Source organism: Anser anser, assembly GCF_964211835.1.
Source record: "Anser anser genome assembly, chromosome: 1".
NCBI classification, from domain to species: domain Eukaryota; kingdom Metazoa; phylum Chordata; class Aves; order Anseriformes; family Anatidae; genus Anser; species Anser anser.
Genome location: NC_139720.1, coordinates 139,781,199 through 139,799,174, shown reverse-complemented (window position 1 = coordinate 139,799,174; position 17,976 = coordinate 139,781,199). Strand labels below are relative to the sequence as shown.

Sequence of the window (17,976 nt, the reverse complement as noted above, 5' to 3'; positions counted from 1 at the left end):
AGCTGTGTGGAAGATTACCTGCTCTTAATAGTTGCAGGTTGATTCTGTAAATAACAAGTCAATAAATAAAAGGTCTTCTGAGAAATACTGGTTGCCCTGTGTATATTACATGCACACACACACTGCACCCATTTAGAGAAAAGATAATCTACAAAGGATATGGGTTCAAAACATGTAATACTCCACATCTGGAGTTTATAACTTTGACATGTGTGGTGTTAAATATCTTTCCAAAACAATTATTGTTGTTTCATCAGTAGGAACTAAGTGCCAAAGAGACAAAAAAAAAAAAAAATTAACTGAAAACACATGCAATCTTACGTAAAGACCTGGGACTTAGTTATTCAGGAATTTTGTGACAAAGAATAACAAAGACCAAAGTCCTAGTTCATTCTTTGAGATAGCCAATGCTAGGTCTTGGCTTCAGTCTGCCATATACAGGAATGTCATAACACCTCAGCTTTTGACAGCTTTTGCATAGGTGAAAATATACCTGCATTTTTCTCCCTTCCTTCTTTTCCTCTCCACCTATCTTCCAAGAAAATAGATTGCAACAGCCTTAGGTTTGGCCCAGAATAGAATGGAAAAGATACGCATTTGAAATTTCTAAAATGTTGGCAGGAATCTTTTCTTGTTTGCCTGTATTTACATCCCTCAAAGATTCAAAAGCCATGGTCTACAACCCAAAAGACTCCTGTGTTTCTGTACCATTCCACAAAGCATACTGTCTTTAAAAGAGGTTTGCTTTCAAAATCTGTAAAAGTCCTTTTGGTCTATGTGCATGGAGATGCTTTTTGTTATAATTCAAAACCAATTTTTATAGACTAGCTGGATATGAGGTAAAACCTTCTAAGCTAAGATTTTTGCATTATTGCTTAATTGTCCTTAAGTGTTTGCTGGGAGGTGACTCATCCTGAACCAACCTTTCCCTTCTACCTATTGCTTGCAGTATGCTGTTAAATCAATATTATTCCCCAGGAAACACCATGGTAATCAAATCAAAATACCATATTAGCATATAATTATAGAGTAGTTGCAAATCCATCCAACCTGTCATATGCCCTGTAGGAAGCGTCTTAACTCTTGACTCAAGCTAAGGGTGCACATGGCCACCCAATGACAATGGCAGAAAAAAAGGCACAGAAAAATTCTGCTTCGCTGAGAACATGCTGTAACAGTGAATCATTCCTATGGCATAATGAAGGAATTACTGCACTTTAAGTAGAGGTCTTGATTGAATAAATCTATCTGACCATGCCCTAATTTGTTATAATTTGATACTTTTCTGATATTTAGAACCAGCTGCTGAAAAAAAATTTTTATATTTAATATTATTTGCTGTTTTTTGAATTAATAACTTATGGAAGTTAGCTATAAAAGGTTATAGAATGTTATTAAAGTATTAAAAAATTTAGCATAACTACATGGCAAATAGAGGGAAAACACTGACAGAAGTAGATGGATAATGACAGTTTCCATCCAAAAGATGATTTTACCATTCATCTATCTATTTTGATATAACAAGGAAAGTGCAAAAATGCAGCTAAAACAGCACACTAGTTCAACAGACAACTACAAATGCAACTACTAGTTCAACAGACAACTACAGCAATGGTCAGCTAGACATCAAAAGAACATGAGTTTGTATTAATGATGGAGTCTCAGGCGATAAAGTAAATTACAACATAGCAGAGGTCAAAAAAAAAGCAAATTGTAACCAGCAGGCTCAGCTCCCTTCCCAGCACCAGGAAGAGGAAACATCAAACCTGTACCGACTCCTACCATCGTAGCTGTGAATGGAATATTGTCAATCACAGATGAGGCTAAAGCAGACACCCAGAGCACTAAAATGATGGCTACCGCCAAGCGCTGATCCTCAGGAACCACCTGGAATTAAAAGAGGTTAAGTTACAACTTTGATGAGATCAGCATTGCTCTGTCCCCCTAATGGCACAATCACACAGGGTCTTCATGGTTTCAGTTTATCAATATCTTTTATTCCTTCAGGCTCTGAGATAGAATAAGCATTTTGTAAAAAAACAGCCTGGCATTTAGTAACAAAATTACTATTTTTTTTCAAGGTTATTTGAACAAATAGAAATTAAAAGACTGATATTTCTAATACTCATATTTCACACACACACACAAATTAATTGTGTAACTGCAAATGTTCCCCATTCACTGTTTATATTTGTTTGCACCTTGGTATTTTTTGTTTATTAGACTATAAAAAAAGGTTTCCTTTTTGCACTTATAGCGACATTTCTTCTGCCCGTAGATATACACTGAATATCATCCACCCCAAAGTATGACATACCTTCTCGATACAGCTGATGCAGGAATATAATCTTTAACATAAAATTCCAAAAGAAAAATATTATTTAGTATTCTATTAGAGTACAACTGTTTTCCTTACCTGAAAAACACTTGTCAGTATTTTAAACATACCTTTATTAACAAAGCTGTCTGCTCCCCTATGTAGTCTATTAAATGCAAATGAGCCAAAGCCTAAAAAAAAAAAAACAATGATATCAGCTAGTGAGGTATTGATGCAGCCACATTTTTTCAGTAGATGTAAGCACACACAGTTCATTTCCACTCACAAGATCTTGATATCATCTCACGCAGCTCGCAGCTTTTACAGCAACTTTGCAGTTGGTGGAAAGAACAGACATACAGAAATGGTAGCTGTATTTGCAGAAGTGGGCAGGTTGTACTGGAAAGACCAGTGGGATTGCTTCAAGAGCCTGGGGCAAAGGCATCAGAGAATGGCTGAAATGTCAAGATTACATTCTTCAGTGAGCATGTTTTCCTGAATACCTGAGGACAACTGATTTTTACTCAATGGCCCCAAAACCTTGGACATAACCCCATTATAGACAAAAGTGTATCATGTTTAAAAGGTCAGGCATCTTGCTCAGGCCTATGTGAAGAAAAGAGAAAACAAAATATACTTTTCCATTAAACAGCTGCATTGCACCTGTAAAAACTAACACTACCCAGCAGCTAAAACCAGGCCAGAGACTTTGGGTGAATGGAAATTGGCACAGAGGCAGCAGCTCCTAGAAGACAGGAAAAGCAGCTCCCCAGTGCCCACGTCAGGCATCCAACCTGAGGAGGAGAGCCCTGTAACCACTGGGTCAGGGGACAGCCTGCTCCAGGGTGCTCTGTCCTCCCTGTGGGAACTATTCCTATTTGTGCAGGATAATTGGGTAGTACCCCAGACAGCCATGGTTACTACCAGACATGAAAAGACGTAGCAAGACTCCAGCCCAGTGGTTATGGCTCTGGTCTCTCCTTGGGCAGATAGGAGAATGCAACTGAGTCCTCACACCAGAAGTATGATCTATTCCTTCAAAACACAAAGTAAAGGGGTAAATTTATCTCAGGAGAGACTTAAATTTAATTTGATTTTGTTTTATTTTCTTACAAATATTCAGAATGAAGCACTATTTCCAGGCTGAATGGGGTATATCTATTTTTTGACTTTTCAGTTTCTGGGAAGAAAATTGCATAATTTTTGGTGCAGCCCAGACAAAGGTGGTTAGTCTACTTTCCATTTTCCTGCCATGACAATGAATCAGTTAGCTGCAACACTGTGCTGCCTGAGAGCATTGCCACACAGCTGCAGAAGTCAGCATTCACATGACATGATGCTGTGCAACCTGCACAGCAGGCAGTCAGAGCTCTTCAGAGACATCACTGGGGGAAAAAAAAAAAAAAAGTATTGAACTCACACGGTGTCAAATCCCCTGACAGAGATAGACAAAGATCCTAATAGGTACCGAGTGGTGTGGCATAAGACACAGTAATGACAGAGTGACAGCAGGGCTGTCATTGAGACCAGCAATTCCTGCACCTGCAGCTCAGTGGGGCAGCTGTGTGTAACTATTTGGGTACCACCAGCAGCACAGGGCAGCAGCACCCACCTGCTGCAGGAGCACCAATACCATGGGTGGGCTGGTAGTTTTCCACTCACCACATGAGCAAGAGATGCAGAGGTAAAGGCAGGGCAGCTGCATCTCATACAAGACAGGATGTCTCACTTAGAAGTTCTAAGGGAACACCGTCCAATTGACAAGGAAAACAAGGGGAAGAGCAGAGGCAGTGATGCCACATATTAAATATGGCCCAGAGACTATATTTAATTTAACAACTTGCTGCATGGGAAAAGGTATGTCTACATTTAAAAATGCAGCATTCAGAAAACAGGTTATAAGGCTTTAAAATGCATACACATAGCCTTTACATTAAGACTAATGATGCTTTTTCAGGGGTTTAACTTTAACAAATACATTTTAATAATTTTAAGTTACCATTTTGATTCTAAGCTACCTGTGTTGCTACGATATAATAATAAAATGGCTTGGGTTGGAAGGGACCTTAAAGATCACCCAGTTCCAACCCCCCTGCCATGGGCACAAGGGTCACCCCCTAGATCAGATTGCCCAGGGTCCCACCCAGCCTGGTCTTGAACACCTCCAGGGATGGGGCATCCACAGCTTCTCTGAGCAACCTGTTCCAGGGCCTCACTTCCTCCTAATATATAATTTCCCATCTTTTAGTTTAAAACTATTCTCCCTTGTCCTATCATTGCTCTCCATTTTTATTATAAGCTCTCTTCAAGCACTGAAAGACTGCAACGAGGTCACCTTCAACCTTCTCTTCTGTAGACTGAACAGCCCCAGCTCTCTCAGCCTTTCTTCACAAGAAAGGTGCTCCAGCCCTCTGTATGCATGGCCTCCTCTGGACCCACTCTAACAGCCCCACATCCTTCTTGTGCTGGGGGCCCCAGACCTGGATGCAGGACTCCAAGTGGGGCCTCACATGGGCAGAGCAGAGGGGCACAATCCCCTCCTTCGCCCTGCTGGCCACTCCCCTGGTGATGCAGCCCAGGATGCAGTTGGTCTTCTGGACTGCAAGCACACACTGCTGGCTCGTGTCGAGCTTTTCGTCCACCAGAACCCCCAAGTCCTTCTCTGCAGGGCTGCTCTCAATGAGTTCTCTACCCATATTAACTCAATGTTTATCAAAGAGATTTTTAAAATGTACATAAAAGCAGTAATATTAATGAACTCTCATATTTTTTCTGCAATTGCTTTGTGTTCACACTTTAAAATAAACTTCCTAACCCATAGTTGTCAGCAAGCAGAGCTCAGTGTTACATTTGGTTAGCACTGCTGCCTTGTTATTCAATTATCCGTCAACACAACATATTTCTTTTCAGTAACACCCAGAATTTCTTCTGGAATCCAGACATGGTATCGCAAAAGAGAGATTCAGGAAAGAGGAAAGTGAGTAAAGGACAGAATGAGGGAAGTCAGTAACAGACATGCACATTGCTCCTTCAAGACAGTCAGTCTGCAGGTAGCTCATCACATTGGAGATGATGACAGTGCTAATCATGCAACCAACTTTAAGATGTCTATAATATCCAGACTAATCGCCTGCAAGCACGTAAGTGAAAGGCAGCAATTAGTACCATGCCACTGGCTTCCCCAGGATGTAAACTGCACAGAGGGTCTCCTGGATCTTCCTGTGCCCTCTGAGAGCAAGAAGTATTACTGCACTAATTGGTGCCTTCCAGCATACGATTTCCAGTTTGACAGCTCAAGATTAGAGCTTTACTGCAGAAAAAAAAAAATCATGTAACATTTTAGATTGAACTTTATGCACAAAAATTTGCATCAAACCCTTTTATGGGCAGTATGTCATGATGACTGCTGTCAATATACTGTCTCCCAATTTTTCTCTTGACTATCAGGATAAGTTCCTTTCATGACTTTAAATTGTTGTTATACTAAAGAGCCAGGAAAATTTTCCTTTCATTAGCAAACTATTCACTGGTGACCTGAGAAACCATAAAAGTGAAAAATCGAAGTTCAGTGAATTATAGCAGTCATATCTGAAGTCTGGCAGTAAATGGCAAATAACTTCCTGTGTGTTTTACTATGTTATTGTACAGTCACACTGCACTCAAATCAAAACTGTTCAATTCAAGCTAAAACAATAAATGCATCAGGGATTGCAACTAATAGACTGTTACAGCAGCAGCTAACAAAATAAAAATGGCTTCAATATGGATTCCCTATGAGAGTTAGAAAACACAAGGATATATAGAACCTGATAACACAGAGAAATAAAAATTGCCTGTGCTAATGAGTGTACAATAAATCAGCGTTTCCTTGATGAATTTTAGACCTACTAGCTCTCAAACAAGCTTCCTAATGATAATCAGAGTTCCTATTCATCTTTTCAGAGGTTACCAGATTTTGACTTTCAGTTAGGAATTAATTAGAGTTAGTTGAGTTACTCAATGCTTGTATTTGCTTCAAATTTAGTCCCTTTTTTTCTTTTTTAATGAATTGTTTTTTTATAGATCCCAATTTACAAAGTCTGTGTTCTTTCCAATACTGGAGTGTATAGTAGGGGGGAAGCTGTGCAAGAAAATTTGTTATTCCAGGCTTTTCCCAGACTACTCACAAAGACAATTCACTACCCAGTGATCACTCGGGTTTTATCAGTCATGTTTCTACAACTTAACATCATTTAAATGGAACAAATAACAACTAAGAAATATCAAGCATTTTAGGAAATGCACAGACACCTTATTGACATACCAATATGGATATTCATACAAAGATTTCTCCAAACATTTGGGGTAAAAATAAATCCACTCAATCAAAAAACATCAAACAGTAAATCAAAAAATCAAAAAACATCAAACAGTAAATATAAATATATTGTATTATGTAATTTAAAATTTATATAACATATTATAAAAATATAAAAATAAAAAAGATTAAATATAAATATAAAAAGGGGTATAAAACATGGCTGGATCAAAAAGACTATTAGAACAGACAAACACACAAAGATGACACAATGAGATATCCAGACAGTTCAAGTACTGAAAATCTTTTACAATTACAATTGGAAACTGAAATTCAGTGATATTATCCTTTCAAACCATCCTCCCATGAAAGCTCTCAGGCCATTTGGTAGCCAGCATGTAGCTGACAGTATTAGAAGCAGTTTTCAGCTATGGTTTATTCTTGCTCTTTTATTTTTTCTATTGCTTGTCTAAAGAATTTCAAAATAAATACAGCAATATATATAAACTATCTGAATGCATGGAGCACAGACAAACCTGGAAAGAAAAATTCCACTTATGGAAAACGATTGTGTTGGATGTACACAGCAAATGCAGCAGAAGGAGAGTAGGACCAAGCTTACAGTGAAAAATTAATCAAAAATATCCAGCTTCTACCACTCCACCATTTCACTCCATGCTACTGTGACTGCATTCAATTTTTTATTTTGTTAGCAGAATTGAATCTGCAAGACACCTTTGCCTGGCAACATACATGTCCTCAAAATTCACATTTTAAGTTGGTTCTAACTGCTCAGGCTTTAGAAATCACAAAATCTTACCTCCATGAGAACAAACAATGCTGCAAAGAAAAGAAGGGTTGCCCATTCCACCCGGTTTAATATCATCTCAAAGTCATGGATGTCTGCTAGCACTAGCAGCCAAATGGCTCCCAAAATGGCAATCCAGCCTGCATTAGAAAAAGAGAGAGCACATTGGGAAAAGAGAGAACAACACTTCACACATTATGTACTAGCAAGGTGAAAGTTATAGTATTGCATTTTTCAGTTAAAGGTTTTTGCCACACTTTCACTCTGACTCTATAAAAGGAGAAGTTCAAAAGTACTCCAGGAAGAATATTTTGTGCTTTCTAATTTATATCTATATCTATATTTACACATAGGGAAAAAAATCCCATAGGAGGGCCAGGTTGCTAGCAGCTTTCTATTAAGGCCAGAAAGGAGAAAGAAAGAGAAGAGTCTGCAAGCATAATTGAGAAGAAAGGAAAGAAGGCATGTCTGGGTTATCCAAAAACAAATAAACAAAAAAAAAATAGTGACTTTTAATCACAAAGAAAACTTTAGGTGGTTAGGAGATGGTTGGAAGGATTCTGCAGTCCCCTGAAAGGCTGGCTGCAGCCCCAGGGCATTGAAGATTAACAGGCTAAATGTGTTAGAAGATAAACTGAGGATGTGAAATGATCTTTGAAACAGGACACCATCTTTAAACAGCAAAATAGACTCCCTGCAAACAGGATCCCTCTATACATCCTGACGTTTTAAGACACATTTTGGTAGATGACAGAGAAAATGCAGATGAAATGCACAGACAGAGAATATAAGCAGTGAATATCCTGTCCAAGCAAGACTAGCTTTTGCCCTGCACAGCTAAAGTTCTTTCTGAAGCTGTTTAATTCTTCTGGCACATTTATCTTGAACAGTAGAATGGGATTTCAGACACAAAACTGAGATTTTTTTTGGCATTTTTTTTCCTCAGGATGATACTCTTTTTTCTTTCTTCTTCTCTACCTTTTCTTAAATAGCAGATTTTTAATTTTTTTTAATGCGTAAAACTGAAATACATAATTTAGGATTTTTTTATGGCATGGAAATAAAGCATCCCACCTCTTCGAGTAATTTCTCCCTTTGTTGTGATTCTTTCAGATACCTGGTGCTACCTCATACATTCACTGTAGAAAAGTGATGGATTCAAAAAAACTGCAGAACAAGTGAGGAGGAAAGAAGAATAACAATCTTGAATGGCAAAAAAAAAAAATTTCTAAGTTATAATCAAAGACCAAATGTGAATAGGCCCCTGCTGCAAAGCAGGTAGCTGAATAAAGTGAGCCTTCTACAACAGCCTTCAAGAACCACAGCTGTAAGAAAATTCAAGGATAGAAGACATTCATAAAACTTTAGGCCATTTGACTTGCAGCTTATGCACACGGGTTTGTTTTTCTGTTAAAGAAAGAAGGAGATCCAACATCATTCAACAGATTAAAACTAAGATCAAGCTATATTCTATTTAAATTCCATGTAAATACAAAAGAAATAAAGAGACCAAAGGTTCTGCATCATCACCAAGCTGTAAACATTATTTTTTTATTCTTTCCTCCAAGTTCCATCTTTTCCTCTGGGCAGCTCTACCCTTGATTTCCTTAAACTGGCTTCTGTCCTCTCCATGACTGAAACCATATTTTCCAGCATTACGAGCAACTTTTCCTTTCCCCAGCTTCTCCCCATGATCCTCCTTGAAAGGCTTTGACACCACTGATCATTCTGGTTCTGCTGATTCCTTGATAAGCAGCTCTCACAAGAACTCTTCTTAGCCTGGCATGAAGCTAATCTAGAGCAAAACGCAGGGAAATCCTTGTAAGGAAACAGATGTAAGGACTAGGAAATCTAATGGTTTACCAGCAGAAAGACCTCCATACTACTGGAAACAAAGCCAAAACTAAATAAGGCTGAAAACTCCGAAGGAAGTTTATATCTGGAATTTTGTAGCTTCAGCTCCTATATTGTTCCCTTATAGAGATTTTGAGTAAAATCTCAACTGAGTGCCTCACTGGTCCCAAAAAACATGTCTCACAACCATCTTTGCTCATCACCAAGGACTGAAACTACCATGCTGCAAACTGAGCAAGTCTGGTCCCTGCTTTGCTCACAGTGATCTAATTAGTCCTCAGTCAAAAGTAGCTCATACATGAATATTATACTGCAAGGGAGGAGGAGAGCAAAAACCAGCACAAAAGAGAGCGGGGTGGGGACAGCCCAGATGGTGCCTCTCAGAAGTCTCTTAGGAAACTCCAGCAGCGAAGTCAACCCACGTTCAGGGCAGGCAGGCTCTAAAAGCAAACTCTCATTTGGCCATCCTCTGCCCTACTGAGTATGAAACATGGCACAGGCAGGGTCAAATCCAGCCCACATCATTGATGCAGGCAGATAGATACCAAGTGGTAGAAAAGGTCTGGTTCAGCTGTATCAGGAGGAAAGCTGGATGTGGTGCACTGGGGTAAAGGATACATAAAATGCCTTTGCATTTGATTAAGTCTTTATCTTCACAAAGACTGGTGGGGTGTTTGATTGGTTTGTTTTGGCAATGAAAGAAGTACTGGGTCATAACCATCTCAGCCATCCAAATTTTGCAAGCAGCTTATCAGCCACATTCCTGATTTGTGTAAAAGACCCCCTTTTGTAGCTTCAGCTACCCATAATCTTGCTTTTCTTCTTTCTGCAAGTGCATTGTGCTCTGCTAAGCAGTTAGCAAATTTTCTCATGAAGAATGGAATTTTTACCAACTGTTGGGAAGAGGCTCCTGGACCGACCTAGGAGTGGTAACACTCTGTACTGCTCAAGGTGAATGCTGGATCCTGGCATAAGCTGAAAATGGGTACAGCTTTTTTGCTCTCCTGGCCCTGGATATGCACATAGCCTGAATGCTAAAATGGTGAAGCTCATACAGAAGAACTTCCAGGAAAACGTTTTGAAAAACTTAGGTAGTCTTATTCATACCAAAGGCAAATCAGACTGCAGAAAGTTATAAATCACAGGGAGGGAGTGCTTTAGGAGTTTCCAAAATAGCAAAAGAAAGCAAGTAGGGAACTGACAGTTCCAGACATCTACTATATTTTTTGCTATCATCATTGAATTACTTTCTGCCTTTCCCTAAACAAGGTGAATCTATCCATGCAAATTTAATAGTTGTTTTCTCTGAGCACAAAGAAAGTGGTATGGACATGGACTGGCTAATTTCAAATCTTAGCTGTTCTCCAAATTCCAGCAAAATACAGTGGTCCTTAAGTGCAGATTATTGCAATTCCTATTAGAGGGACACTTCAATGGAAGCAGATGGGTACAGATCTGGAGCTTAACAGCAGAATTTTACTGCTATTTTGTACAGCTGTAAGTGACAACATTAGGTACAATGAAGTGAAGGATTAAAGAACAGAGACTTTTCTGAAGTTCTGGAATAATCTGTGATAAAATCTGGGATTATTTCTACACTCCTACCAAAAACAAATCAATCTGAACATGGTAGGTGGAGATAATCATTTGCTAAAACTAATGAAATATGAGTTGCACAATAGGTGGACAGAACCAAGCATTTTGTTGCAACATGGGTTTTAGCAGCATGCTTTAGCTCTATGCACACAGCTTGGCATGAGAACAGTGCCCTTCCTTATGATAGTGTTCACAGGCAATACAAATGGGTAAGGGACGTGTCCTCCTGCAGTACTCCAGCGAGTAGAGATCTCGAGAATTGAAGATGTCAGCTACTTATTGCAGTCTACATGCACAGTCTTTTCAGAGTGCATTTGCTTTTTTTATTGTAACTGCAAAGAGGAGAAATATGTACCCATCTCTCAGAGGGTGAGCACAGGGTGGGAGCAAAGAGAAGGGGAGAGGAAGGAGGGAGTCTCTCAAGGAGTTTTGGAGGACTTCTTGTAAGATCTTGAGGTTTGACTTCAAGCATCCTGCAACTGGGCAAGAGTAACATCTTCTTCTAATTCCTGAAGGCCACAGTTGTCAGTGTGGGTTGTAACTGCTTGATTGACTGTTCTCTGCCACTCTGCTTGTCAAAGTCAACTACGTCTGTACAGATATTACATAGTCACCTGCCTCTCTAAACGGGCAGGTTTCCTGAGCCTTTTCTAAGTAATGTTCTTGCTAAGAACATTCATGACAGTGTTTTATATATTTGGGTGTCTGCATTTGCCCTGGATTCAATTTGAAACATTCCTTCATTTTCAAAGAACTGAAAGTACCAGGGTGCATTAAAGACTGACATCTCTGTTTCTTTATTTTCTAGCTTACTGGGCCACAAAAGATAGCCAGGAAGAAGAAAAATAGAAATAATTTCAAAAAATAACTTCTCATTACTACAGTGAAAGCAAAGCCCACTTATATTTCCCAAAACCACTTCTTTTACTGCCTTTCAGTGCTTCTGTTTCACAACAATTGGTGTTCTGGAAATATAATGCTGAGAGAAACTGAATCTAAATTCCATTTCTGCACTCGCACAGCACCCGTTGAAGACAGTGACAGTTTCTATTTATTTTAGGAAAAATAAAATGTTTTTTTATTATAAAATGCACCTTGCAAATTTATAATGCATTCTTCACAAAAAAGATTCCTGTGTCTTGTCAGAAACCAGGAAAATGGTACAGGAGAAATAGCTTGAGTGCTTGGCTTTTCTGATTCACTTTACCCAGTAGGGAAAACCACTTTTGGAACAATAAATAGCTTATGATGAGCAGAATACAACTGCAGTCCTGCTAAAATAATAATAATAATAATAACAAAAAACTTATTTTCAAATAATCAAGCAGAAGAAGTAGAAAACAGAAAACAACCTAATAGAATCCAATAGAAGAATAGGATATGTGGGAGGAAGACAGGTGAAAGAGAAAGAAATGAAAGGATGAAAATACTGTGTAATCGGCAGGCCTTTCAAATGCTCATTAAGCAAAATTTGTATTCCTTAGTAAAGGTAATTTTGTCTGACCTACTAGCAGCTGAAAAGCATATTAAGCTTCCTCATAACAATGTGAACATGTAGATACTGTACATTTCCTTTACGTGCACAGAATTTGAAATAATTTCTTTCTATATGAAGACTGAGAGTGCAGTCTCTGTTCTGGAAACTGAAATGGCGCTTGAGACATTTACCCTGAACACCAAAGCCAGGATAACCCTACGCCACCTCAGTACTGGCCTGAACAAAACAGAAGGCTGCTCAAGAAAGACAGGTGCAGGGTACTACAATTTAGGCAGGAGGATTTTAAACTACACAAATCCAGGCTGGGAAGCACCTGAATACCTAACAGTCCTGCAGAAAGACTCAAGAAATACAGTGGATCACAACAGAACCTAATGGCCTCCTGAAATACACGATCAGGATAAAAAACAGCAAATCCTGTGAAGCAGCCTTTGCTCTCTTCACCACCAGTAAACCCAGAAAATGTGTACTATAAGATGCCTACCCATTAGAAAACCAGGGCAGAGAAGTATGATTAACAGTCTGAAAACTTGAATTTTGAGGAAAAATTAAAAGATTCTGGGATGTTTAGTTAAAAGATAAGAAGATTAAATTTCAAGTCTTCAGGCAAATACCAGGCTTCTTCAGAGGGGAGAGAGCAATCTGTTTGCTGTGGCAGTAATGGATAGGACAAAAGGGAGTGAGGAGGCATAATAGCAGTGAGAAAGACAAGCTACACAGTATGCAGAATCACATACATAACAGCTGAGAAGTAAAGAGAGATTTTTAAAAATCAGCCAGACCAGCTTCTGCTAGATCAAAGTATAATTCTCCTTTCTGGAAACAATGGTATGGATACACGGATTTTTTGTAACTGAGCAGGATATTCTTTTCCTTTGATGTTACCAATCTTCTACTTGTCAAAATGGCCACAGCAACTTTTTGTGAATTGCATAAAAACACTCCTAGCGCACAACATCCATAACAGGCTAGAACGTATTTGTCTCTTACCTTTGAATCATGGCTTACATAGCATGTAATTGAATATATGGGGAAGTAAAGTCCATCATTGTGTCCCAACAGCTTAATCAGAAGTCCAATTACCTCCATAACCCTTCATAACTTAACCCAAAGATGCATGTCAGTCCTTCATACTCTATGCTACAGTTGTAATGTTATGTATAAGCATTCATTCAATTATACTCTTATGGACTTATATATAAATATTTGCATGAAAAGATTAAATCATAGACACATTTACCATAGCGCTCACTCTACTTATGTAATACGTTTCATCAGTATTACTGGATGTGAATTAAAATGCCCTATATTTAGGTTTTTACAATTCCTCTTTTTAATTTTATCAGTCATGAAAATGTACATTCTAAAGTCATGCCGAATAAGCAACAGTTGTCAATTCATAAGCACTGTTTTATCTTTAATATATATATTATTTTAAATATATATAAAATGACACTCTTAAAAACAACTTGCTGGTCTTTTGAACAGTCTCTTTTCATTGGCATAGCTTCATAGAAATCTTTTGTACCTGTTCTGTGCTATTTTTAGAACCAAGCTTAAGGTTGTTCCTTGGGGACAAAACTATGGTAGTGACAGTCCAGGACAGTTTGCGCTGCAACTGAAAATGCTTAGTAGAATACAAGGAGATAGAAAGGAATGTGAAAGAAGTTGATGGAAACTATAAACCTATGAAAGGCAAACAAAACAGAAACCTACACTGATAGAAGGAAATTTTAAAGTTAAAAGCAAGAAGTGTATCATAAAACAAGGAAGCAGAGGACTAGCTGCTCTGTAATCACAGATCAGCCTCTATATATAGGGGTCGGGTGGGCTGGACTTTACTGCTGAGCTGTAGTATTGTCAGGTCAGAGAGGAGAAATCACATTCACCATTGTGTGGCAGTCTCAACACCCAACTTTGTTAATTCTCCTGAACAATCTAAAATGGCATCCAAGCTAGAACACAGTAAGCAAGAAACCATGGTTAGAGATTGCTATAGCTAGGTGCTACATCTAACAGAGAAGATATGTTGACACATATAGCTGTGTATATTGTACCAATCTGTCTTAAAAAAATGATAACATTATCTCAGTGAAGGTCACTGAAAAAAACACACACTCTATTGCTGTAGCCTCATAGGCTCTTGGAAGCTAAAAATAATTTAAGAAGATGCAAATATCAAGATAAAGTGAAGGTCAACTTTTCTAGAAGAAAGAACTAAAGAACTAAAATGCAAAAGGTTCACTAGCAGATACAACTGCTGCTGATTCCTGTTTTTTCTCACATTGAGTGTACGGGCAACTGCAAGGACAGAGGATAATTTCTATGTTTAATTACATGTTCTTAAAGATAACTGGGCATTTTCAAGGGTGTAATTTTTTGAAGACTAGCCTCAGAGAAATAAAAACTGCAAGGACCACAGAAAACAGATTTCTCTTATTTTCAGAAAGAATGTGTTATGCTGAGAAGGAAGAATAACTAAGATCCAAACAGGACTATCTGAGTCATAGTCAATGCTGACTGCATCAATTTAGCTTCACTCCAACATTCTGATTACTACAAAATAATTGTCAAATTTATTTTTAACTCATATTCATACACACTTGACCAGGATTTTCTTCAGCATCACTATGAATCAAATATATATTAACCTTGTAAATACAATTATGTTCATTCTCATCTTAAAGCAATGTGCACCTTCATGGCACAACCAAATCTCCATGCTACATACTCAGAGACCAGAAGATCAGTCATGTGCAGTGCTCTTCTTGATCTCAAGTAAAAATACAGAACAATTTAAGCCAATACTACTACATGCCAGAACAAAAAACAGAACAGAGGAATGAAGCAAAAGCAGAGAGGCAAAGAGTACTAAATGAGGCCAAATGATCCAGACTCCATTGACAGTAGTAGTTGATATCACCTGAAAAAAAGGGCTGCAGATCAGCTGCTGCAAGCACAGCTTATAGAAGCTGGAAGGATATCCAGAAAGGGCTGGGCGCTTTCAAAGAGGAGAAGAGCACCTGAAAGCTAAGGTATCTTACTACAGTAGGCTGGATACTCTTGTCAGATGCTATAATTTGTTGTTCTGTTTACCATTACAAGGTCAGGATTTAAAGAATCTAAAGCAAAAAGAAACAATTAGTTATCCAATCAGTCTCACTCTGCTCTGGTGAGGCTGCACCTTGAGTACAATGTTCAGTTTTGGGCCCCTCAGTAAAAGAAGGACATCAAGGCCCTGGAGAGTGTCCAGAGAAGGGCTACAAAACTGGTGAAGGGCCTGGAACACAAGTCCTGTGAGGAGTGGCTGAGGGAAGAGGGAACGGGGGTTGTTTGGTCTGGAGAAGAGGAGGCTCGGGGGAGACCTTATTGCTCTCTACAACTACCTGAAAGGAAGGTGTGGGGAGCTGGGGGTCGGCCTCTCCTCACAGGTGGTAGGACTAGAGGGAATGACCACAAGTTGCACCAGGGGAGGTTCAGGCTGGAAATGAGGAGACAATTCTTCTCAGAAAGAGCAGTCAGGCATTGGAACGGGTTGCCCAGGGAGGTGGTGGAGTCACCGTCCCTGGGGGTGTTTAAGGAAAGGTTGGACGTGGTGCTTAGGAACATGGTTTAGTGGGTGACATTGGTGGTAGGGGGATGGTTGGACCAGATGATCTTGGAGGTCTTTTCCAACCTTAATGAATCTATGAAATTCTATATTCTGTATTTCTATGAAAGATGATACAAAAATATCCAAAAACTAGAAACAGAAAGCATACCTAATTCTGTTTTTGCTTACTTTTGCACAATTGTGTGACGTCATGCATATTGTTATCAATTCCTGTATAGCTAGGAATTACAACTTTTGATGCTGTGTATAATGAACTACTTATGACCTGAGCCTAATAATACAGCACAAAGGAGTATAGGTGCGGAGTGATAGGAAAGGTCTTGAAAGTGAGGGCATAGGATGATAGCGAGTGCTCTAGGACTATCAGCAACTCAGCAGAAAGTAGTTAGGGATAATAATGCAAACTTAGACATGAGTCAAAAACTATTTTTGAGGTAAAAAAAAAAAAAAAAGGACAAGGAATAAGTATGTAACAGACAACTCTCCATATGACCAAATTGAACTTAATGCAGAACTGAAGACAAGATTTAAAAAAGTAAGGCATGAAGTTTCAAAAAATGGAAAAAATTGAGCTCAAGTGGACTCAAGCACAAGAAGGAAGAAACCACCAGCATTATACATCTCCTGGTAAAGAGGAGAAAGAAACCCTTGTAATGCTTCCCCAGGCAAAGACCTGAAGGTATCAACTCGTCATGTCTCTACTCAGACTAAAGCTGTAAACTTTTGCACCCCCCATTGCATCAAAGGGTAACCGTAACATCAGTATACAAGGGGTAGATACTAGGAATATGTCTTTTTATTATTATTATTAATTTATTTATTAGCAAGAGCTTTAACTTTAATTGTCAATGAGTTTGCTTTTGTATTCATTAGGTAATTCAATGTGTTAGTGTTATCATAAGTACACAAACAATAACTGTTTGTTGTGTTTTGCTTAAACTGATAACAGTTTTGATTAGACTAACAATAAATTCATGGTTCCAGATATAATGAGGTTCTCTTTTTTGCCCACAATATCATGAGCATGACACCGTCACAGATACTTTGAAAGCTGGAGCCTATTGCTCTATGCAAAGAAGGCATCCCTAATCCAAATGTTTTGGGGACCAAAACAATCTACCTCACTGAAATGTGTGAAGGAGTTTGCAGGCAACCACAGATTATTCGGATGATATTTTTAGCTGTTTAGAAAAGGTCTGTAAACATTGGTTCCCAAGCTTTGCATCTGGTTCCTTAACTTATCAAACCAGGTTGGAAAGCTTTACAAAAAATACAGGGGAAAAATATTGTCTCTAACAGATTTAAATATAGTTGATAATTCAGTTTTATTTGAGAAGTTACTTAGCAGTCAATGCCAATAAGCTCTCCTCAGTTAAAACCAGTTAATATGTCAGCTCCTAGTTAGCCTGGAGAAAAATGTTAGATTCAGTGACAAACTGGTGCGAGATATGCTAACCTTAACAATGTAGCCTTTGGCTTTAAGCATGTGCTTTCTTGAATATATGTCATTCACCAATTTTTATAGCTTAATAGCTGTTTGTCTCACTAGGATTTTTGTTGTTCTTAAGCACTAAACAAATATACAGTGGCTTCTTAAATTGATCTTGTGTGAAACGTTTTTTTTTGTTGTTGTTGTTTTTTTCAAACATTTTATGAAATAACTCTTCAGTAAGTTGAATAGTTCTATAATGGACCTTTCACAAGATTTGCACAAACTATCCTGAAACCAAGCATCTCCAAAATATAAACACTCTTTTCCTTACCCTTCCTATGGGTACAAACACATTTTGAAAACCTAATTTGTTTCATTCTGCATATATGATTACATTGTTTGTAAACAGTGCAGATTTATATAACTCCACCATCACACCAAAGAGTAGCATAAGATGGTTTAAGCTATTTACCACCAATGGTAGATGAGAAAAATGTTCCAGAATAACAGTTCAGAGAACTGTTCAAAATTCTTAGAGTTCTTACACAGCTTTCTGAGTTA

General features: G+C 38.4%; 1 protein-coding gene across 5 annotated transcripts in view; it reads right to left on the bottom strand.

The window, feature by feature from the left end:
* Nucleotides 1-17,976, bottom strand: part of OCA2 (OCA2 melanosomal transmembrane protein) — a 207,237-nt gene that overhangs the window by 66,844 nt on the left and 122,417 nt on the right. For all 5 annotated transcript variants that reach the window (XM_083805752.1, XM_083805754.1, XM_083805755.1 and 2 more), the window contains 3 exons: nucleotides 7,435-7,562; nucleotides 2,449-2,508; nucleotides 1,783-1,887 (listed from right to left, as the gene is read on the bottom strand). In XM_083805752.1, coding sequence (XP_083661878.1) covers nucleotides 1,783-1,887; nucleotides 2,449-2,508; nucleotides 7,435-7,562 — 293 coding nt within the window. The remainder of the gene's footprint in view (nucleotides 1-1,782; nucleotides 1,888-2,448; nucleotides 2,509-7,434; nucleotides 7,563-17,976) is intronic.